Raw genomic sequence first — 24,470 nt, 5'->3', positions numbered from 1 at the left:
CATCTCGTGTCACTATGTGTCTTGTCTTGGTCTCATTCCGCACACTATTGTTCAGCTTCTTCGTCCTCATCTCGTGTCACTACGTCCCTTGTCTTGGTCTCATTCGGCACACTATTGTTCAGCTCCCTCGTCCTCCTCTCGTGTCACTACGTCCCTTGTCTTGGTCTCATTCCACACACCCTGTCCAGCTTCTTCGTCCTTATCTCTTGTGTCACTAGATCCCTTGTCTTGGTCTCATTCCACACACCCTGTCCAGCTTCTTCGTCCTTATCTCTTGTGTCACTAGATCCCTTGTCTTGGTCTCATTCCACACACCTTGTCCAGCTTCTTCGTCCTTATCTCTTGTGTCACTAGATCCCTTGTCTTGGTCTCATTCCACACACCCTTGTCCAGCTTCTTCGTCCTTATCTCTTGTGTCACTATGTCCCTTGTCTTGGTCTCATTCGGCACACTATTGTTCAGCTTCTTCGTCCTCATCTCTTGTGTCACTACGTCCCTTGTCTTAGTCTCATTCCGCACACCATTGTCCAGCTTCTTCGTCCTTATCTCTTGTGTCACTAGATCCCTTGTCTTAGTCTCATTCCGCACACCATTGTCCAGCTTCTTTGACCTCATCTCGTGTCACTATGTGTCTTGTCTTGGTCTCATTCGGCACACTATTGTTCAGCTCCCTCGTCCTCCTCTCGTGTCACTACGTCCCTTGTCTTGGTCTCATTCCACACACCCTGTCCAGCTTCTTCGTCCTTATCTCTTGTGTCACTAGATCCCTTGTCTTGGTCTCATTCCACACACCTTGTCCAGCTTCTTCGTCCTTATCTCTTGTGTCACTAGATCCCTTGTCTTGGTCTCATTCCACACACCTTGTCCAGCTTCTTCGTCCTTATCTCTTGTGTCACTAGATCCCTTGTCTTGGTCTCATTCCACACACCCTTGTCCAGCTTCTTCGTCCTTATCTCTTGTGTCACAATGTCCCTTGTCTTGGTCTCATTCGGCACACTATTGTTCAGCTTCTTCGTCCTCATCTCTTGTGTCACTACGTCCCTTGTCTTAGTCTCATTCCGCACACCATTGTCCAGCTTCTTCGTCCTTATCTCTTGTGTCACTAGATCCCTTGTCTTAGTCTCATTCCACACACCATTGTCCAGCTTCTTCGTCCTTATCTCTTGTGTCACTAGATCCCTTGTCTTAGTCTCATTCCACACACCATTGTCCAGCTTCTTCGTCCTTATCTCTTGTGTCACTAGATCCCTTGTCTTAGTCTCATTCCACACACCATTGTCCAGCTTCTTTGACCTCATCTCGTGTCACTATGTGTCTTGTCTTGGTCTCATTCCGCACACTATTGTTCAGCTTCTTCGTCCTCATCTCGTGTCACTACGTCCCTTGTCTTGGTCTCATTCGGCACACTATTGTTCAGCTCCCTCGTCCTCCTCTCGTGTCACTACGTCCCTTGTCTTGGTCTCATTCCACACACCCTGTCCAGCTTCTTCGTCCTTATCTCTTGTGTCACTAGATCCCTTGTCTTGGTCTCATTCCACACACCCTGTCCAGCTTCTTCGTCCTTTTCTCTTGTGTCACTAGATCCCTTGTCTTGGTCTCATTCCACACACCTTGTCCAGCTTCTTCGTCCTTATCTCTTGTGTCACTAGATCCCTTGTCTTGGTTTCATTCCGCACACCCTGTCCAGCTTTTTCGTCCTTATCTCTTGTGTCACTAGATCCCTTGTCTTGGTTTCATTCCGCACACCCTTGTCCAGCTTCTTCGTCCTTATCTCTTGTGTCACTAGATCCCTTGTCTTGGTCTCATTCCACACACCCTTGTCCAGCTTCTTCGTCCGTATCTCTTGTGTCACTAGATCCCTTGTCTTGGTCTCATTCCACACAGCCTTGTCCAGCTTCTTCGTCCTTATCTCTCGTGTCACTACGTCCCTTGTCTTGTTCTCATTAGGCACACCATTGCCTTTCTTATAATGTTTTTTCTCTTACGTCCTAGAGGATGCTGGGGACTCCTTAAGGACCATGGGGTATAGAAGGGCTCCGCAGGAGACATGGGCACTATAAAGAACTTTAGATGGGTATGTACTGGCTCCTCCCTCTATGCCCCTCCTCCAGACCTCAGTTAGATCCTGTGCCCAGAGGAGACTGGGTGCATTACAGGGGAGCTCTCCTGAGTTTCTCTGATAAAGTATTTTGTTAGGAATTTTATTTTCAGGGAGTCCTGCTGGCAACAGGCTCCCTGCATCGTGGGACTGAGGGGAGAGAAGCAGACCTACTTAAATGATAGGCTATGCTTCTTAGGCTACTGGACACCATTAGCTCCAGAGTGTCGGAACGCAGGTCTCACCCTCGCCGTTCGTCCCGGAGCCGCGCCGCCGTCCTCCTCACAGAGCCGGAAGATAGAAGCCGGGTGAGTATTAGAAGAAAGAAGACTTCAAAGGCGGCAGAAGACTTCAGTTCTTCTCTGAGGTAACGCGCAGCGTTAACGCTGCGCGCCATTGCTCCCACACACAACACACACTGCAGGCACTGATGGGTGCAGGGCGCAGGGGGGGCGCCCTGGGTAGCAATAATAAACCTCTAGGACTGGCTAATATAGTTATATTGGCTGCGGAGGCAGTAGATTATACAATCCCCCACCAGTATTGAAAATTTGAGCGGGACCGAAGCCTGCCGCTGAGGGGGCGGAGCTTGATCCCACAGCACTAACCAGCACCATTTTCTCCACAGCATTGCAGAGACGCTGGCTCCCCGGACTCTCCCCTGCTGAACACGGTGACAGAGGGCAAAAGGGGGGGGGGGCACTTATAATTGGCGCAGTGAGTGTACATTGATATATATAAAAGCGCTGTTTATATGGGAATTTGATTTCCAGTGTCAGTTGGCGCTGGGTGTGTGCTGGCATACTCTCTGTCTCTCCAAGGGGCCTTATTGGGGAACTGTCTCCATATACATATATCCCTGTGTGTGTGGGGGTATCGGTACGCGTGTGTCGGCATGTCTGAAGCGGAAGGCTCATCTAAGGAGGAGGTGGAGCAGATGATTGTGGTGTCTCCGTCGGCAACGCCGACACCTGATTGGTTGGATATGTTGAATGTTTTAAATGCAAATGTGACTTTGTTACATAAGAGATTGGACAAAGCAGAGTCCAGGGATAATACAGGGAGTCAATCAATGGCTTTGACGGTGTCACAGGGCCCTTCAGGGTCTCAAAAACGTCCCCTGTCTCAAATAGCAGACACTGATACCGACACGGATTCTGACTCCAGTGTCGACTACGATGAGGCAAGGTTACACCCAAGGGTGGCCAAAAGTATTCATTATATGATTATTGCAATAAAAGATGTTTTACATATCACTGATGACCCCTCTGTCCCTGACACGAGGGTGCGCATGTTTAAGGAGAAGAAACCTGAGGTAACCTTTCCCCCATCTCATGAGCTGAACGAGTTATTTGAAAAAGCTTGGGAAACTCCAGACAAGAAACTGCAGATTCCCAAGAGAATTCTTATGGCGTATCCTTTCCCTGCACAGGACAGGGTACGGTGGGAATCCTCGCACAGGGTGGACAAGGCTTTAACGAGCTTATCCAAGAAGGTGGCGCTACCGTCTCCAGACACGGCAGCCCTCAAAGATCCTGCTGATCGCAGACAGGAAACTACCTTAAAATCTATTTATACACATACGGGGGCTTTACTCAGACCGGCAATAGCATCGGCTTGGGTTTGTAGCGCAGTAGCAGCTTGGACAGATACCTTGTCAGCTGACATTGATACCCTTTATAGGGATACCATTTTATTGACCTTAGGTCACATCAAAGACGCAGTCTTATATATATGAGACGCTCAGAGAGACGTTGGGCTACTAGGTTCGAGGGCCAACGCCATGGCGATTTCTGCTAGGCGCGCCCTGTGGACTCGCCAATGGACGGGTGATGCCAACTCAAAGAGGCATATGGAAGTTTTGCCTTACATAGGTGAGGTTTTATTTGGGGAAGGTCTCGCGGACCTGGTTTCCACAGCTACCGCGGGTAAATCTACTTTTTTGCCTTATGTTCCCCCACAGCAAAAGAAAACACAGCAATATCAGATGCAGTCCTTTCAGTCGCATAAGTCCAGAAGAGGTCGCGGCTCTTCCTTCCTCGCCAGAGGTAAGGGTAGAGGGAAAAGAGCGCCTGCTACGGCTAGTTCCCAGGAGCAGAAGTCCTCCCCGGCTTCTACTAAATCCACCGCATGATGCTGGGGCTCCACTGAGGGAGTCTGCGTCGGTGGAGGCACGTCTTCGACTCTTCAGCCACGTCTGGGTTCAGTCGGACGTGGATCCTTGGGCGATGGAAATTGTATCCCAAGGCTACAAGCTGGAATTCGAAGACGTGCCTCCTCGCCGATTCTTCAAATCGGCTTTACCAGGTTCTCCCCCAGAGAGGGAGATAGTTTTAGCTGCAATTCAAAAGCTGTGATTATCAAGGTTCCCCTAGTCCAACAGGGAAAAGGGTACTATTCAACCCTGTTTGTGGTCCCGAAACCAGATGGCTCAGTCAGACCCATTCTAAATTTAAAATCCCTAAACCTGTACTTAAAAAGGTTCAAGTTCAAGATGGAATCGCTCAGGGCAGTTATCTGCAGCCTGGAAGGGATTTTATGGTGTCACTAGACATAAAGGATGCATACATTCACGTCCCCATATATCCTCCTCATCAGGCGTACCTGAGATTCGCTGTACAGGACTGTCATTACCAGTTTTAGATGTTGCCGTTTGGGCTTTCCACGGCCCCGAGGGTTTTCACCAAGGTAATGGCGGAAATGATGGTGCTCCTGCGCAGGCAGGGAGTCACAATTATCCCGTATTTGGACGATCTCCTGATAAAAGCGAGATCAAAGAAACAGTTGCAGAAGAGCGTGTTGCTCTCCCTGAGAGTGCTGCAGCAGCATGGCTGGATTCTAAATCTACCAAAGTCACAGTTGATTCCAACGACTCGACTATCTTTCTTAGGCATGATTCTGGACACGGAACAGAAGAGGGTTTCTCTGACGTCCTAAGTGGATGCTGGGACTCCGTAAGGACCATGGGGAATAGCGGCTCCGCAGGAGACTGGGCACAACTAAAAGAAAGCTTTAGGACTACCTGGTGTGCACTGGCTCCTCCCACTATGACCCTCCTCCAGACCTCAGTTAGAATCTTGTGCCCGGCTGAGCTGGATGCACACTAGGGGCTCTCCTGAGCTCCTAGAAAAGAAAGTATATTTTAGGTTTTTTATTTTCAGTGAGATCTGCTGGCAACAGACTCACTGCTACGAGGGACTAAGGGGAGAGAAGCGAACCTACCTGCTTGCAGCTAGCTTGGGCTTCTTAGGCTACTGGACACCATTAGCTCCAGAGGGATCGAACACAGGACCCGACCTCGATCGTCCGGTCCCGGAGCCGCGCCGCCGTCCCCCTTACAGAGCCAGAAGCATGAAGATGGTCCGGAAAATCGGCGGCAGAAGCCTTCGGTCTTCAACAAGGTAGCGCACAGCACTGCAGCTGTGCGCCATTGCTTCTCATGCACACCTCACACTCCGGTCACTGATGGGTGCAGGGCGCTGGGAGGGGGAGGGGGAGGGGGGGGGGGGGCGGGGGGGCGGGGGGGCGGGCGGGCGCCCTGAGCAGCAATATTAATACCTTGGCTGGCTAGAAATCACAATATATAGTCCCAAAGGCTATATATGTGATAAATACCCCTGCCAGAATCCATAAAAAAGCGGGAGAAAAGTCAGCTGAAAAAGGGGCGGGGCTATCTCCCTCAGCACACTGGCGCCATTTTTCCCTCACAGCTCCGCTGGAAGGATCGCTCCCTGGCTCTCCCCTGCAGTTTCAAGCTACAGAAGGGTAAAAAAGAGAGGGGGGGCACTAAATTTAGGCGCAGCAATATATATATATATATATATATATATATAAGCAGCTATAAGGGAAAACACTCAGTTATAGTGTTAATCCCTGTGTTATATAGCGCTCTGGTGTGTGCTGGCATACTCTCTCTCTGTCTCCCCAAAGGGCTTTGTGGGGTCCTGTCCTCTGTCAGAGCATTCCCGGTGTGTGTGCGGTGTGTCGGTACGGCTGTGTCGACATGTTTGATGAGGAGGCTTATGTGGAGGTGGAGCAGATGCCTATAAATGTGATGTCACCCCCTGCGGGGCCGACACCTGAGTGGATGGTGCTGTGGAAGGAATTACGTGACAGTGTCGACTCCTTACATAAAAGGTTTGACGACATACCAAATATGGGACAGCCGGCTTCTCAGCCTGTGCCTGCCCAGGCGTCTCAAAAGCCATCAGGGGCTCTAAAACGCCCGCTACCTCAGATGGCAGACACAGATGTCGACACGGATACTGACTCCAGTGTCGACGACGATGAGACTAATGTAACTTCCAATAGGGCCACACGTTACATGATTGAGGCGATGAAAAATGTGTTGCACATTTCTGATGTTACCCCAGGTACCACAAAAAAGGGTATTATGTTTGGAGAGAGAAAACTACCAGTAGTTTTTCCTCCATCTGAGGAGTTAAATGAAGTGTGTGAAGAAGCGTGGGCTTCCCCCGATAAGAAACTGGTAATTTCTAAAAGGTTACTAATGACGTACCCTTTCCCGCCAGGGGATAGGTCACGTTGGGAAACATCCCCTAGGGTGGATAAAGCGCTCACACGCTTGTCAAAGAAGGTGGCACTACCGTCTCCGGATACGGCCGCCCTAAAGGAGCCTGCTGATAGAAAGCAGGAGGCTATCCTGAAGTCTGTATATACACACACAGGTATTATACTGAGACCAGCTATTGCTTCAGCATGGATGTGCAGTGCTGCAGCTGCGTGGTCAGATTCCCTGTCGGAAAATATTGATACCCTAGACAGGGACACTATATTGCTAACCGTAGAGCATATTAAAGACGCAGTCTTATACATGAGAGATGCACAGAGGGATATTTGCCGGCTGGCATCTAAAATAAGTGCAATGTCCATTTCTGCCAGGAGAGGGTTATGGACTCGGCAGTGGACAGGTGATGCAGATTCTAAAAGGCACATGGAAGTTTTGCCTTATAAGGGTGAGGAGTTGTTCGGGGATGGTCTCTCGGACCTCGTTTCCACAGCAACAGCTGGGAAGTCAGCATTTTTACCCCATGTTCCCTCACAGCCAAAGAAAGCACCGTATTATCAGGTACAGTCCTTTCGGCCTCATAAGGGCAAGCGGGTTAAAGGCGCGTCCTTTCTGCCCAGAGGCAGAGGTAGAGGGAAAAAGCTGCAGCATACAGCCAGTTCCCAGGAGCAAAAGTCCTCCCCCCACTTCCTCCAAGGCCACCGCATGACGCTGGGGCTCCACAGGCGGAGCCAGGTACAGTGGGGGCCCGTCTCAAAAACTTCAGCAATCAGTGGGCTCGCTCACGGGTGGATCCCTGGATCCTTCAAGTAGTATCTCAGGGGTACAAGCTGGAATTCGAGACGTCTCCCCCCCGCCATTTCCTCAAATCTGCCTTGCCAACAACTCCCTCAGGCAGGGAGGCAGTGCTAGAGGCAATTCACAAGCTGTATTCCCAGCAGGTGATAGTCAAGGTGCCCCTACTTCAACAAGGACGGGGTTACTATTCCACAATGTTTGTGGTACCGAAACCGGACGGTTCGGTGAGACCCATTTTAAATTTGAAATCCTTGAACACATATATAAAAAAATTCAAGTTCAAGATGGAATCGCTCAGGGCGGTTATTGCAAGCCTGGACGAGGGGGATTACATGGTATCTCTGGACATCAAGGATGCTTACCTGCATGTCCCCATTTACCATTCTCAGCAGGAGTACCTCAGATTTGTGGTACAGGATTGTCATTACCAATTCCAGACGTTGCCGTTTGGTCTATCCACGGCTCCTAGGGTCTTTACCAAGGTAATGGCCGAAATGATGATACTCCTTCGAAAGAAGGCAGTTTTAATTATCCCGTACTTGGACGATGATCTGATAAAGGCGAGGTCCAGGGAGCAGTTGTTGGTCGGGGTAGCACTATCTCGGGAGGTGCTACAACAGCACGGCTGGATTCTAAATATTCCAAAGTCACAGCTGGTCCCTACGACACGTCTACTGTTCCTGGGGATGGTTCTGGACACAGAACAGAAAAAAGTGTTTCTCCCGGAGGGGAAGGCCAAGGAGCTGTCATCTCTAGTCAGAGGCCTCCTAAAACCAAAACAGGTGTCGGTGCATCACTGCACGCGGATCCTGGGAAAGATGGTAGCTTCCTACGAAGCAATTCCATTCGGCAGGTTCCATGCAAGAACCTTTCAGTGGGACCTGTTGGACAAGTGGTCCGGATCACATCTTCAGATGCATCGGCTGATAACCCTGTCTCCAGGGACCAGGGAGTCTCTGCTGTGGTGGCTGCAAAGTGCTCATCTTCAAGAGGGCCGCAGATTCGGCATACAGGACTGGGTCCTGGTGACCACGGATGCCAGCCTTCGAGGCTGGGGGGCAGTCACACAGGGAAGAAACTTCCAAGGACTATGGTCAAGTCAGGAGACTTCCCTACACATAAATATTCTGGAACTGAGGGCCATTTTCAATGCCCTAAGTCAGGCAAAACCCCTGCTTCAAAACCAGCCGGTACTGATCCAGTCAGACAACATCACGGCAGTCGCCCATGTAAACCGACAGGGCGGCACGAGAAGCAGGACGGTGATGGCAGAAGCCACAAGGATTCTCCGATGGGCGGAAAATCACGTGTTAGCACTGTCAGCAGTGTTTATTCCGGGAGTGGACAACTGGGAAGCAGACTTCCTCAGCAGGCACGACCTCCACCCGGGAGAGTGGGGACTTCATCCAGAAGTCTTCCAACTGATTGTAAACCGTTGGGAAAGGCCACAGGTGGACATGATGGCGTCCCGCCTCAACAAAAAGCTAGAAAGATATTGCGCCAGGTCAAGAGACCCTCAGGCGATAGCTATGGACGCTCTAATGACACCGTGGGTGTACCGGTCGGTTTATGTGTTCCCTCCTCTTCCTCTCATACCAAAGGTACTGAGGATAATAAGGAGAAGAGGAGTAAGAACTATACTGATTGTTCCGGATTGGCCAAGAAGAGCTTGGTACCCGGAACTTCAAGAAATGATCTCAGAGGACCCATGGCCTCTGCCGCTCAGACAGGACCTGCTGCAGCAGGGGCCCTGTCTGTTCCAAGACTTACCGCTGCTGCGTTTGACGGCATGGCGGTTGAACACCGGATCCTGAAGGAAAAGGGCATTCCGGAGGAAGTCATTCCTACGCTGATTAAAGCTAGGAAAGAAGTGACCGCAAACCATTATCACCGCATTTGGCGAAAATATGTTGCGTGGTGTGAGGCCAGGAATGCCCCAACGGAGGAATTTCAGCTGGGCCGTTTTCTGCACTTCCTACAATCAGGGGTGACTATGGGCCTAAAATTGGGTTCCATTAAGGTCCAGATTTCGGCTCTATCGATTTTCTTCCAGAGAGAACTGGCTTCACTGCCTGAATTTCAGACTTTTGTTAAGGGAGTGCTGCATATTCAGCCCCCTTTTGTGCCTCCAGTGGCACCTTGGGATCTCAACGTGGTGTTGGATTTCCAAAAGTCACATTGGTTTGAGCCACTTAAAACCGTGGAATTGAAATATCTCACGTGGAAAGTGGTCATGTTGTTGGCCTTGGCTTCGGCCAGGCGTGTATCAGAATTGGCGGCTTTGTCATGTAAAAGCCCTTATCTGATTTTCCATATGGATAGGGCAGAATTGAGGACTCGTCCCCAGTTTCTCCCTAAGGTGGTATCAGCCTTTCATCTGAACCAACCTATCGTGGTGCCTGCGGCTACTAAAGACTTGGAGGCTGCCAAGTTGTTGGACGTAGTCAGGGCCCTGAAAATTTATGTTTCCAGGACAGCTGGAGTCAGAAAGACTGACTCGCTATATATCCTGTATGCGCCCCACAAGTTGGGTGCACCTGCTTCAAAGCAGACTATTGCTCGCTGGATCTGTAGTACGATTCAGCTTGCACATTCTGCGGCTGGACTGCCGCATCCTAAATCAGTAAAAGCCCATTCCACGAGGAAGGTGGGCTCTTCTGGGGCGGCTGCCCGAGGGGTCTCTGCTCTACAACTTTGCTGAACAGCTACTTGGTCGGGGTCAAACACATTTGCTAAATTCTACAAGTTTGACACCCTGGCTGAGGAGGACCTAGAGTTTGCCCATTCGGTGCTGCAGAGTCATCCGCACTCTCCCGCCCGTTTGGGAGCTTTGGTATAATCCCCATGGTCCTTACGGAGTCCCAGCATCCACTTAGGACGTCAGAGAAAATAAGAATTTACTCACCGGTAATTCTATTTCTCGTAGTCCGTAGTGGATGCTGGGCGCCCATCCCAAGTGCGGATTGTCTGCAATACTTGTATATAGTTATTGTTTAACTAAAGGGTTATTGTTGAGCCATCTGTTGAGAGGCTCAGTTATATTTCATACTGTTAACTGGGTATAGTATCACGAGTTATACGGTGTGATTGGTGTGGCTGGTATGAGTTTTACCCGGGATTCAAAATCCTTCCTTATTGTGTCAGCTCTTCCGGGCACAGTATCCTAACTGAAGTCTGGAGGAGGGTCATAGAGGGAGGAGCCAGTGCACACCAGTTAGACCAAGAGCTTTCTTTTAGTTGTGCCCAGTCTCCTGCGGAGCCGCTATTCCCCATGGTCCTTACGGAGTCCCAGCATCCACTACGGACTACGAGAAATAGAATTACCGGTGAGTAAATTCTTATTTTTTTCTCCCAAAGGAAAAAGCCCAGGACCTCCAGAACATGGTCGGAGACCTGCTAAAACCAAAAAGAGTGTCAGTCCATCAATGCACTCGAGTACTGGGGAAAATGGTGGCGACCTACGAGGCCATCCCCTTCGGCAGGTTTCATGCGATGACTTTTCAGTGGGACCTTCTGGGCAAGTGGTCCGGGTCCCATCTTCAAATACATCAGAAAATAACTGTCCCCTGGGCCAGGGTGTCTCTCCTGTGGTGGCTGCAGAGTGCTCACCTTCTAGAGCAGGCATTCCCAACCACGGTCCTCAAGGCACACCAACAGTGCAGGTTTTAGTGATATCCAGGCTGCAGCACAGATGGTTAAATCAAAATAACTGAGCTACTAATTAAGTCACCTGTGCTGAAGCCTGGATATCACTAAAACCTGCACTGTTGGTGTGCCTTGAGGACCGTAGTTGGGAATGCCTGTTCTAGAGGGTCGCAGGTTCGGCATTCAAGACTAGGTGTTGGTGACCACGGACGCGAGCCTCCGAGGATTGGGAGCAGTCACACAAGGAAGGAATTTTCAGGGACTATGGTCAAGCCAGGAGGCTTGTCTACACATCAACATACTGGAATTAAGGGCCATATACAATGGCCTACGACAAGCGGAGAATCTTCTTCGCGACCTACCGGTTCTGATTCAATCAGACAACGTCACAGCCGTGGCTCATGTAAACCGCCAAGGCGGGACAAGGAGCAGAGTGGCAATGGCGGAAGCCACCAGGATTCTGCGCTGGGCAGAAAATCACGTATGCGCTCTGTCAGCGGTATTCATTCCGGGAGTGGACAACTGGGAAGCAGACTTCCTCAGCAGACACGATCTCCATCCAGGAGAGTGGGGACTTCATCAAGAAGTTTTTGCAGAGTTAACAAGTCTTTGGGGATTTCCTCAAATAGACATGATGGCGTCACGCCTCAACAAGAAACTTCGGAGGTATTGTGCCAGGTCAAGGGACCCTCAGGCAGTAGCGGTGGACGCCCTGGTGACACCGTGGGTGTTTCAGTCGGTCTATGTGTTCCCGCCTCTTCCGCTCATCTCAAAAATATTGAGAATCATAAGACAAACAAGAGTGCAGACAATACTCATTGTTCCAGATTGGCCTCGAATGGCCTGGTATTCGGATCTTCAGGAAATGCTCACAGACGATCCGTGGCCTCTTCCTGTCAGAGAGGACCTGTTGCAACAGGGGCCCTGCGTGTTCCAAGACTTACCGCGGTTACGTTTGACGGCATGGCGGTTGAACACCGAATCCTAGCTGGAAAAGGTATTCCGGAGGAGGTCATCCCTACTCTGATAAAGGCTAGGAAGGAGGTGACGGCGAAACATTATCACCGTATCTGGAGGAAGTATGTATCTTGGTGTGCAGCCAAGAATGCTCCTACGGAAGATTTCCACTTGGGCCGTTTTCTCCACTTTCTACAGACAGGAGTGGATATGGGCCCAAAGTTAGGCTCCATTACGGTACAGATTTCGGCCCTGTCTATATTCTTCCAGAAGGAATTGGCTTCTCTCCCAGAAGTCCAGACTTTTGTAAAGGGAGTGCTACACATCCAGCCTCCTTTTGTGCCCCCAGTGGCACCATGGGACCTTAACGTGGTGTTACAGTTCCAAAAATCTCACTGGTTTGAGTCTCTTCAGACAGCTGAATTAAAATTTCTCACTTGGAAGGTGGTCATGTTGTTGGCCTTGGCATCTGCTAGGCGGGTGTCCAAATTGGCGGCTTTGTCTCATAAGAGCGCCTATCTCATTTTCCATGTGGATAGAGCGGAGTTGAGGACTCGTCCTCAATTTTTGCCTAAGGTGGTGTCATTGTTTCATATGAACCAACCTATTGTGGTGCCTGTGGCTACGGGAGACTTGGAGGATTCCAAGTCCCTGGATGTAGTCAGGGCCTTAAAAATTTACGTTACCAGGACGGCTTGGATTAGGAAAACAGAGGCACTGTTTATCCTGTATGCAGCCAACAAGGTTGGCGCTCCTGCTTCTAAGCAGACTATTGCTCGCTGGATCTGTAACACGATTCAGCAGGCTCATTCTACGGCTGGATTGCCGTTACCAAATTCGGTTCAGGCCCATTCCACTAGGAAGGTGGGCTCTTCTTGGGCGGCTGCCCGGGGCGTCTCGGCTTACAGCTTTGCCGAGCGGCTACTTGGTCGGGTTCAAACACTTTTGCAAAATTCTACAAGTTTGATACCCTGGCTGAGGAGGACCTCATGTTTGCTCAATCGGTGCTGCAGAGTCTTCCGCACTCTCCCGCCCGGTTGGGAGCTTTGGTATAATCCCCATGGTCCTTACGGAGTCCCCAGCATCCTCTAGGACGTAAGAGAAAATAAGATTTTAAACCTACCGGTAAATCTTTTTCTCCTAGTCCGTAGAGGATGCTGGGCGCCCGTCCCAGTGCGGACATATTTCTGCATGACTTGTATATAGTTATTGCTTACATAAGGGTTATGTTACAGTTGAGATCAGTCTCTGGCTGATACTGTTTTGTTCATACTGTTAACTGGTTCGTATATTCCAAGTTATACGGTGTGATTGGTGTGGCTGGTATGAATCTTGCCCTTAGATTAACAAAAATCCTTTCCTTGTACTGTCCGTCTCCTCTGGGCACAGTTCTCTAATTGAGGTCTGGAGGAGGGGCATAGAGGGAGGAGCCAGTGCACACCCATCTAAAGTTCTTTATAGTGCCCATGTCTCCTGCGGAGCCCGTCTATACCCCATGGTCCTTACGGAGTCCCCAGCATCCTCTACGGACTAGGAGAAAAAGATTTACCGGTAGGTTTAAAATCTTATTTTCTCTTTCACCAGAGAGCCTTCTCCGCACGTCTAGTAGCCCAGACAGCTTGCGCTCACGAGCCCCCATGATCACTCCCGACCAGGAGACTGGCACCAAACTGTGGCATCTGGTGAAGAATCATGACCACACCGACCATAAAGAGGGTGACCGTGGCAGCAAAATGGTATCCGAGATCTACCTTACTAGGTTATTGGCCACAAAGGTGAGAGCATAGTTAGCCATAGGAGTTGGGGACCATTCAGTATAGATGCATGGGATTGCCTGGGAAATGAGGCTGATGTATTTGTGCTTTGCTGCTACATATAGGGCACTTTGCAGAAGTTTGTGGACGACCTGTTTGAGACCGTGTTCAGCACAGCACATCGAGGCAGTGCCCTTCCCCTTGCCATCAAATACATGTTTGACTTTTTAGACGAGCAGGCAGATCGAAGGCAGATATCTGACCCAGATGTCCGGCACACCTGGAAAAGCAACTGGTAAAGAAAAAGTGCAAAAACACAAGAGAACAATATTTTTCATTTGTCTTTGTTTTTTATTGTTAAAAGGGGAATAAATCTTACCATCATGTCTCCTTGTGTCGTTCTCAGCTTGCCACTGCGCTTCTGGGTGAATGTAATAAAGAATCCTCAATTCGTCTTTGACATCCACAAAAACAGCATCACGGATGCGTGCTTGTCTGTGGTGGCTCAGACATTCATGGACTCTTGTTCCACCTCTGAACATCGACTTGGAAAGGACTCTCCAAGTAACAAACTTCTTTATGCCAAGGACATTCCGAACTATAAGACCTGGGTGGAACGGTGAGTGCGCATGCTAAAACGAAGGCAGGGCATGCTGGGATGTGTAGTTCCGCAGCAGCTGGAGTGCCGCAGGTTGAAGACCCATGGTTTAGTGCATAAACGTATGCTTGGGTTAGAATCCAACACGGTCACCCAATGTGGAATTTCTGAATGGGTCATGTACCAACACTAGTCTATTTACAGAGCTGTTTACTAATTCTTGCATTTACTTTCCCTTACAGATACTACAGAGACATCAACAAGATGGCTGCTATTAGCGACCAGGATATGGATGCCTATCTGGTGGAACAGTCACGCTTGCATGCAAATGACTTTAACTCCCTCAGTGCTCTCAGTGAGCTCTTCTTCTATGTGAACAAATACCGGGAGGAGGTGAGAGGGGTTGGGGATGGGTTACCGGTCTCCTGGCCATATCCCGGAGAGAGGCTGGTTGTGGCAGATCTCTGCTCTAGTAGAGGGTTAGATGAATAACCTCTGATCTGTGTGACTGTAATGCGCTTTCTCCCATCTTGCTCTACAGCCATTGTGATGTCCTGTGTCGTCTTTCTCCTCTTCAAATAAAGCTTTTCTCTTCTAGATCCTCACGGCCTTGGATCGGGATTCATATTGCCGGAAACACAAGCTGCGGCAGAAGTTGGAACAAGTTATCAACATGGTTTCCAGTAATAGCTGAACCATGTGATCCCCTCTTTGTCCTTTATATCCCTCAACCTTTACATCCCAGGAAACCAAGATGAGACAGAAATGAATAGGTAGAGGCCCACTTGGAGGCCGACAATACCATAAAGTGACTAGGAGGGGTGATGGGCAATGTGCAAAGCTATGGTACTGCCATAGAGACTCCACAGAAGCAGCACCTGAATCCAGATCACCAGCCATGGCACCCCATGGCATGCCCGTGCCTCACTCTTCTATGTCTGTGACAAGGTGCCCGTGTTCCAGTGCCTTGTTCTTGGGAGAGCAGAGCTGTGACTGCACACTGTTGTAATAATACTGGTTGACCACTGGATGGGGTCGGTGTAAACACCAACTATCTCTAACTTTTTGAGGGCACAGCGTCCTCGCCTACCACCCTTGTCCCTAGACTACCAGGACTCCCTAGCCAATCCGGAGCTTGCACACAGTGAGGACCTAACGTGAAGCCATATGACTCAGAGGGACATGTGCCCCCCATGTTTGTTATCCACTAATAATCTCAGTGCACTATTGTACCCCGAGTTCCTTGCTGCTCCTCTTATGTGTTTTCAGTGCAACCCCAGACCCTGTGTAGAGCAGGACCATGTACTACTTATCTGTGATGTGACATGGGGTTATCCCAAGATTAGGTTTTATAGGTAGGAGGGGACCCCTTTATGTTAATGAGATTTGTGCCATGCGATATCAGTGCTATTTTTATTACAGAAGGAGGTGGATGGGAGCCCCCCCCCCCCCCCCCCCCCCACATTGTACTATGTTCCCTGGATATCATGACTGTCAGGAACTAGATTGTGTTGGGTTACAGACGTCTGCTACATGAATTCTCCTTGCGTCTTGATTTAACACTTTGGTTTCTGCAGTACTCCACTTACCGGAGTAATAAGTGGCCCAGTCTGTCTTGTGTATAGCTGTGTGAGTCAGGGCGCCCTGGTAATTTGTGGACTAAGCATTCATTCCAGGCTCTGGTATCTAGATCTTGGGTTTTATATTTAATTTTATTTATTTAACTTATTCTTATTTTATCCTCTGCTGCAAATTTTTATATGGAATCTGTTCTAAGTGGGGAGGTGCGAGGTGTGTGTGTGTAATGTGTGTCTTCAGTTGTCTATGGAAATTACATTTATTTTTAACTATTCTGGGTCACAACCAACAAGACTATTAGAATAACATGGTGAGCATCCCTTTACCCCCTATCAACCTCCCCCGACGTTCCTGCATTGTAAATTCTCACAGACCTGTAATATTGTGTGAGGTGTTATATGCAGCCTGCTCCAAGTGACCTCAGAACATGGGAGTTGCAGTAAGGGGACCGATCCAGCAGCCGTCATGTGTGCCATCCCAGAGGAATATCTCTGCCGGGGACACAAACCAAAGCATTACAAGAAAGCAATAACCAAGCACCAGGAAACTGCAAGCTGGCTTCACATTTCTTAGCTACCCATAGAGAATCAGCACCACCCCATTCATGGTTCACCTTAACCCGCCATGTTCTGAGCTTTAGCTGCCATATACGTAATCTTGTTGCTTTCTTCCCATTGTTGCTTAAAAGACTAATCCAAACATCCAACATGGTACTTCTATATGGAACCACTTTATTCCTATTTCTGTAGATATTCCTTAGGTGTTATACTGCCTGACTTCCCGTGTCAGGTGCATCCTTGGACCCTCCTGTCCTGTATGTGTTCCTGGGCCCTCCTGTTCTTGCAATGGTTGAATCACTGACCCCTTTTCTCCATATACTGGGTTCATTCCTGGAACACTATGTCCCTGTGCTGGGTGGGCCCCTTTGGTCCTTGTGCTGAACCCCTCATTTCCTACTCCCCATTCCTCCCATACTGATTTACCCCATCCTTGTGCTTGACTGATCTCACACCTGGCCCTGGGTAGCTGCCTGTCCTCGCCCCTGGCCCTGGGTAGCTGCCTGCCCTCACCCCTGGCCCTGGGTAGCTGCTTGCCCTCACCCCTGGGTAGCTGCCTGCCCTCACCCCTGGCCCTGGGTAGCTGCCTGTCCTCGCCCCTGGCCCTGGATAGCTCCCTGCCCTCACCCTGGCCCTGGGTAGCTGCTTGCCCTCACCCCTGGATAGCTCCCTGCCCTCACCCCTGGCCCTGGGTGGCTCCCTGCCCTCACCCCTGGCCTGGGTAGCTGCCTGCTCTTACCCCTGGGGAGCCACCTACTCTCACCCTAGACCCATGAGTAGGCACCTGAGCTCACCCCTCAACACCCCCTTTCCTTCTCTGCTTGGTGTCAGACTGCCAATGTTCTTTGTTGCCAAACTGGAAACATTCCATACTAGCGTATGTGTGTGCGCGCACCTACCCGACAATACCTCACACATGCAGGGTTCCCAGTGTGTAAATATGGAGAAACATATATATTTTGTAAGTCTGTGCCACTGTCTTGTATCCCCCTCTTCATCCCACAGAACCCCTTCACTACCAGTTCCATTTCTGCTGGAAGGAATGGTGACTTGTTGAGATTTGATCTTGTCTCGCATCTCCACCAGGAATGAAGGGATTTAGGTGCCTTAGTAACATACTCCACCCCATAGGATCTGATCCAGAGATGACACATGCAGGGTCCACAGTATTTATCAGCACTTTATGTCTACAGTGGCGGCGGATCCGATACTGTGAGCATGGCGTTTTTATTTCATGATGTTCTTTTGCAAAATAAATGATTTCCAATGCAAACTCGTCTGTTGTGTAATGAAAGTAGAAATGGTGGCCTGTAGCTGAACCAGGAGAGACTGGGTTAATACTGTGGGTAAGGAAAGCCGTCATTTACTGTACAGAGAATATATCATTCGTATGAGTCCCTAATTCCCCATTACACACACACGGGATCATTTTGTCAGCAGCCAACTAACCTACCAGTATGTTTTGGGATGGTGTGGGGAAACTGGAGCACCCAGAGGGAACTCGCACAGAGAAACATATAAACTCCACACAAGACCCTAGTGCTGTGAGGTGATACTAACCATTGCAAACATCCACAGCACAGCAGGTCTTATCTAGAATACAGTCTGTGTGAAGATAAAGATATTCTCTGATGCTAGAGAATAGAGTTTCTGGCTATGGACAGTACCAGCCCGGGGCAGCTTCCAGTTCAGTTACTGCTGGTGCCATGGGTCTGTTTCCTTACAGGGCATCTTGGTGCATTCACCCCATACAATGTGACGGCAGATAACCACTTGGCCCATCCAGTCTGCCCCTTTTTTACATTAAACCTTATTTGATGCGTATTTCTGTGTAAGGATATGTCTATCCCATGCAGCTTTACATTGCTCTACTGTCTAGGCATGCATGGGACAGACGGGAGGCGCTCAGGATCCCGGCGCTCAGCATTACATAGTACACCCGGACAGACATAAGGATATCACCCCAGCAACACCAACTGTAAATTATAGAGGAGGAACCATGTTGGGCTGCGGCTCTTTTGCTGGATCCTGAGTTGGCGACTTGCGCTCTACATGAGTGACGGGACTCTAAACCAAACAGGCTGCACATCATTTTGCAGCACCATGGTCTAGTTGATAAAGGGTTTATTCTACAACAGGATAATGACAAGGCAATGTCAGAATTACCTTCAACGAAAAGAAGACACAAGACTTCAAATCATGGACGGAAGGGTGAAAACTGAGCAACGTAGATATGACCGCACTGAACTCTCTCTCTCTCTCTCTCTCTCTCTCTCTCTCTCTCTCTCTCTCTCTATATATATATATATATATATATATATATATATATATATATATATATATATATATATACACATATAATATATGTGTTATGGTAAGAACTTACCGTTGATAATGGTATTTCTCCTATGTCAACAGGATAACAATGGGATATGATGGAGTAACAGCGGATTGGCACCAAACGATCACAAGCTTTCAGGCCTCCCAGGATGCAACTGGCTCGTCCATATATCCCCGCACAGTGGCTCAGGCAATTCAGTTGTATTCCAAAGCATTTAGGCAGGAGCATTATGTAGACCCCTATTCAGGCGAGAAGAACACACATGCGCACCTTTCCATGCAAGAGGTAAGAGGTTAGTGAGTATAAAGATTCTCAAATCGGGTGCGTCAGGGTGGGATCCCTGTGGAAACCTGTGGACATAGGAGAAATACCGTTATCAACGGTAAGTTCTTACTATAACGTATATTTCTCTGGCTGGGTCCACAGGATTATCCACAGGATAACATTGGGATATTGTCGAGCGACAGCGAAAATGGCACCAACACGGTCACGAGCTTTCTGGCCTCCCAGGATGCATTGGGGCCTCCACTATATAGTCCCTCCCACTGACTCAGTCAGATCAGTTTTTTGCTTGGTGCGGCAGGAAGCCGCATGGTCACAGGGCTGCTGTGAAAGCAGCCTCAAGTTTTCATTACTTTATTTTTATAGACTTACTGTTTTTGTTTGAGCGACTTCTCTTAACAGCGTCTTAAACGTGTATTAGAAAGAGTCGCTCCAACAACTCCCCACCGGGTCGCAACAACGCTTACCTTCGCGGTACAGTGCTGTCTCGACGGGCGTCTGTGTCGGATGTTCTAGCAGGTCCAGCAGACGTTACCAGGCTGTGGCCGGAGCATGGGGAGACGGTGAGTCTATGGACTTCCTCTTACTAGAGGGGTCAGGACACAGCTACGCTGATTTGGTGGAGACTACAAACAGCGTGTTGATGCGCCGAACATCTCGAGTGTGACAGCGCTACGCTCCGGGGATCATAGGCGCCAGGACTAGGTGAGGCCGCGATCCTGGGAGTTTAAGTCAACAGGGGGTTTCAGACGCTCTCCTGGCCGTCCCTCCTCCGAGTTCATGGCCAGTTCCCGCGGGTCTCTCGTTTCATGAACTGAATAACCTCACTTCCGGCTCAGACGCTACCACGAGTGTACTCGGTCGCAGCTTAGACGCTGCGGTTGTGTACACTGGATATAAACCCGCCCAGACCGAGTCGCAGGCCTTTAGTGTCTGCATGCACGTGGAGTCGCTCAGCGTCCGTGTCCGTTGGTGAGCGTCCGTGTCCGTTATCAGTTACCAAGAGCGGCAGTGTACACCAGTAGCGTCTGAATCCACTCAGCGTCTTTCGAGCATCTTTGCTTGGATATGGAAGTGTGGTGAGTCTCCCTGTATCCCGCTCTCTGGAGGCAGGGTATACAGTACTAAAAATTCCTTCTACTTCTTAGTGTGCACTGTTAATTTTTAGTACCTATTGCATGTGAGACCTGTATATTACTGTGTTTTCTGCATGTTATGTTGAAAAAGAACCAGTTAAACAGAAGTAAAATTTTCCTACTTATGTATAAGTTATTATGGAGGTTGTATTCTCATATGACAATGTCTAATGCTTTAACATGTGACTGACTGCTAGTATGTGTGCTGACTTTTCTGTGTAATGTCAGTCCTGTTCTGACCCTCATATCAGGTGCACTGTGGTCAGATTGATTTCACCTCTATATACTGATTATAGGGTGTGGTTCAGTCACAAAATTGTGTAGTCAATATCAGAAAAAATGTCTGTGAGCGGCAAAAGTGATGAGGATAATTTGTCAAGCACTCCCATAGCCCTAACATGCTTATCTTGTAAGTCAGGGGTAATTGATATTCAATTGGTCACTTATGAGGGTTTGTGTGCAAACTGTTTCGCTTTTCAGCGAAGTAAAAAACAGGAGTTAGTTCAACCTCCAGTAGAGCCACCATGGAATATGTTCGTAAAGACTCTGTCTTCAATAGCGGACAGGTTAGCTCCAGTAGCACCACCTCAGGGGTTAGGTTACACTATGAACCCATACATGCAGCTCCCTTCCTATGGTTTGGTTCCAGTAGCCTCTACAAGCAACCATGGGGTAGGTAAGACTAAGACAGATACGTCTGTATGGCAGACTACACAAGAGGATACATCGGATGATGATGCGGAAACAATAGATTCAACTCCGTATGATGATCAGTCGCAGAGCTTTAGTTCAGATGATGTAGCTGAACTCATTAATGCAGTAAAGGCTGTGCTTTCTCTGGAAGAACCAGCCAAGACAGCGTTAAAAGCAAAAGCACCTGTATTCAAACGAACAAAGTCAGTGAAAGCTGAATTTCCAGCGTCAGAGGAGTTGACGGAAATGATGGTTGAGTCTTGGGCAGCGCCCGGTAAAAAGTATAAGATTCCTAGGAGATGGGATTCTTATTATCCATTTCCTGCTGGAGATTGTTCGAAGAGAGAAGTTCCTCCAAAAGTAGATGCACATGTTCTGCGACTCGTGCACAAATCTGCTTTGCCACTGTCATCTACCTCTTTGAATGATGTCACAGACAGGAGGGTAGAGAGCCTATTGAAAAATATTTTTTCTCTTGTGGGTGCAGTGGTAAGACCTGCTATGGCTTCGGCCTGGGTAGCAAAGGCAATGGGCGAATGGATAGAGGAACTAGCGAATGACATCCCCTCTCCTACTAGGGAGCAAGAGGATCGTCTTTGCCGTTTAAGACAATCTGCCCAGTATTTAGAAGAAGCAGCAATTGATGTAGGCACTGTTGCTTCTAAAGCTTCAGCCCTGGCAGTAGTCGCTCGCAGAGCAGTCTGGCTACGGACCTGGAAGGCAGATGCGGAGTCCAAGAAGGAATTGGAAGCATTGCCTTTCATGGGTAATATATTATTTGGAAAACCTTTATCGGATATCCTAGAGTCAGAGGCTGAATCGAAGAAGGTCAGATTTCCGGCTACCTACAACCCTAAGTCCAAGGGTTTAAAATTTCGCTCATTTCGCTGGCAAATCAAAGCGAAGGGTAAAGAAGAGCCTAAACAACCCCAGTTTAAATCCAGGGGTAAGAAGCAGTGGGCTAGCAAAAAGCCAGCTTCCAAACCTGAACAAAAGCCCTCAGCCTGAAGAGACGGGCCTCCGCCTGGAGGATTCCAGGGTTGGGGGCCGACTCCTGCAATTTGCACACACATGGTCACACAGTGGACATAAGAGAAATCACGTTATCAACGGAAAGTTCTTACCATAACGTTAATTTCTCCGGCAGGGTCCACAGGTTATCCACAGGATAACAATGGGACTTCCCAAAGCAATTTTTAGTGGTGGGGACGCTCCTGATTAGACAGGAGAACCTTACGCCGGAATTCAGGGTCATGAGAGGCAAAAGTATCCAAGGCATAATGTGTTAATGGAAGACCATGTGGCTGCCCTACATATCTGTTCTGCTGAAGCACCATGTTGTGCTGCCCATGAAGGACCTACCTTACATGTAGAGTGAGCAGAGACATTAGCCGGAACAGGTATATCAGCTCGAGAATATGCTTCTGAAATCGTCATTCGAAGCCATCTTGCTAGCGTCTGTTTAGTAGCAGGCCATCCCCTCTTGTGAAATCCATAGAGAATGAAGAGAGAATTTGTCTTTCTGATGGCACTGGTACGATCCACATAGATTCTTAATGCACGGACTACATCCAGCGACGCTTCTCCCGCAGAAAGTCCCAACATCTGAAAAGCCGGGACTACAATTTCTTCGTTAAGGTGAAACTTAGAGACCACCTTTGGAAGATAACCAGACCTAGTTCTGAGAACTGCTTTATCTGGATAAAAAAAATCAGAAAAGGAGACTTACATGACAGATACTCTTCTAGCTGATGTCATAGTCAGTAGAAAGAGTACTTTAGCTGTCAACCATTTAAGATCCACTTTATTAAGTGGTTCAAACGGAGCACCCTGAAGGGCTTTGAGGACCAGACTTAAATCCCAAGGTACTGCAGGAGGAGCAAAGGGTGGTTGAATGCGCAGCATTCCCTGGAAAAAAGTACGCACATCCTGTAAAGTGGCAATTTTCTTTTGGAACCATACAGTCAATGCTGATACTTGAACTCTCAAGGAAGCCACCATCAAACCCTTATCCATTCCTGCAGGAAGGAAATCTAAGATTCTGGATACTCTGAAAGATTTTGGATCCATACTTCTTTCACTTCACCAATGAATATAGGTTTGCCATATTTGGTGATAAATGCGAGCTGAGAAGGGTTTCCTTGCTCTTAGCATAGTTTGAATTACCTGTTGTGAAAAACCTCTTGACTTCAGGATAGAGGTTTCAACAGCCACGCCGTCAAAGACAGCCGATCCAGATGCCTGTGATAACAAGGACCCTGCATCAGTAGATCTGGATGTTGAGGGAGAAGAATTGGAGCATCCATCGACATCCTCTGCAGATCTATGTACCAATGCCTTCTGGGCCAAGCCGGAGCTAATAGAATCACGGCACCCTTTGCTTGCTTTATTTTCCTCGCCACCCTGGGTAGCAGGGAGATTGGAGGAAACAGATATGCCAGATGAAAGTCCCATTTCACTGAGACTGCATCCACAAGGATTGCTCCGGGGTCCTTTGTTCTTGACCTTAATGCCGGAACTTTGTTGTTCAGACGGGATGCCGTGAGATATATCTCTGGCAAACCCATTGATAAAGCTAAAATATTTATCTTATTTAAAACCCTTTAAGAGGTCTAAGAACACTGTACGCTATTGACGTATGGAGTACCGTAAGGGTACGCACGTTGCGTAACAATCGCTTAGCCGTGGTCGAGACGCTCAAGCGTCACGTTCGCTCACGGCCAAGAGATCACAGGCAGGCACGCTATTGGCTGCCGACTAACGTAATGGTTCGCTATAGCGTAGCGGACGCTCGGGACCACGAGGAGATCACCAGCGGCGCAGACGCTCACAATGTTAAACCTTTATATCTAAACCATAAACAATGTAATATGCAGTAAAACCTTAGTGTAGAGATAGGGTGTAGATGCAACACAGTGTAACCTTCTTAACTTAAAAGCTGTTCGAGCGTCACCGACGCTCTGAGAATACTTAACACTATAAGAAATACACGAATACTGGGCTTAGGGTCTAACGCCTTATATGAATGTTATACTTGCAAAAAGAATAATACAGTACAAGTCATACACTACAATATAACATAGACTAACTAACCAGATAACTACACAGGAAATACAATACAATACTATTACGTTTAAGGGAATATGAGAGAGAAAGAGGAGGAGAGAGAGAGAGATAGAGAGATATGGCTCAGAATAACCAGGAAGACAATATGATTGCGGAGAAAAACTTACGCACAAGGGGAACGATCGCATGCGCCTCGATATCCAGCTCCCGATTATCAGCAATGAGAACCGTTGAAGAGAGTGAGCTGGATATGATCGGCTTGTCTATTTATGCCCCACACACAATACAGTTCAATGGTCCCTACAATCTCATTGTTCATTGGACACAGGAATTCGTCTTCGCATTATAACAAAAGGTCATAGGTTGATTCATACAGGTGGGCTGAGACCATTTCCAACTGCTCAGGTGGGTGGGAAACTAGGTTTCCCGCCGCATGGAT

General features: G+C 48.6%; 1 protein-coding gene across 1 annotated transcript in view; it reads left to right on the top strand.

Annotated features, from left to right (window-relative positions):
- The window catches only part of PLXNA3 (plexin A3), a 511,209-nt gene extending 493,423 nt beyond the window's left edge, over positions 1 to 17,786 (top strand). Inside the window, exons 28-32 of the mRNA XM_063950477.1 lie at positions 13,611 to 13,801; positions 13,906 to 14,075; positions 14,187 to 14,399; positions 14,621 to 14,771; positions 14,977 to 17,786. Coding sequence (XP_063806547.1) covers positions 13,611 to 13,801; positions 13,906 to 14,075; positions 14,187 to 14,399; positions 14,621 to 14,771; positions 14,977 to 15,072 — 821 coding nt within the window. The 3' untranslated portion in view covers positions 15,073 to 17,786. The remainder of the gene's footprint in view (positions 1 to 13,610; positions 13,802 to 13,905; positions 14,076 to 14,186; positions 14,400 to 14,620; positions 14,772 to 14,976) is intronic.
- Positions 17,787 to 24,470: the final 6,684 nt, after the last annotated feature.

The sequence above is a fragment of the Pseudophryne corroboree genome (assembly GCF_028390025.1).
Source record: "Pseudophryne corroboree isolate aPseCor3 chromosome 8 unlocalized genomic scaffold, aPseCor3.hap2 SUPER_8_unloc_5, whole genome shotgun sequence".
NCBI lineage: Eukaryota > Metazoa > Chordata > Amphibia > Anura > Myobatrachidae > Pseudophryne > Pseudophryne corroboree.
The sequence above is the reverse complement of the archived record's forward strand: the minus strand, read 5'-3'. Positions and strand labels throughout refer to the sequence as shown.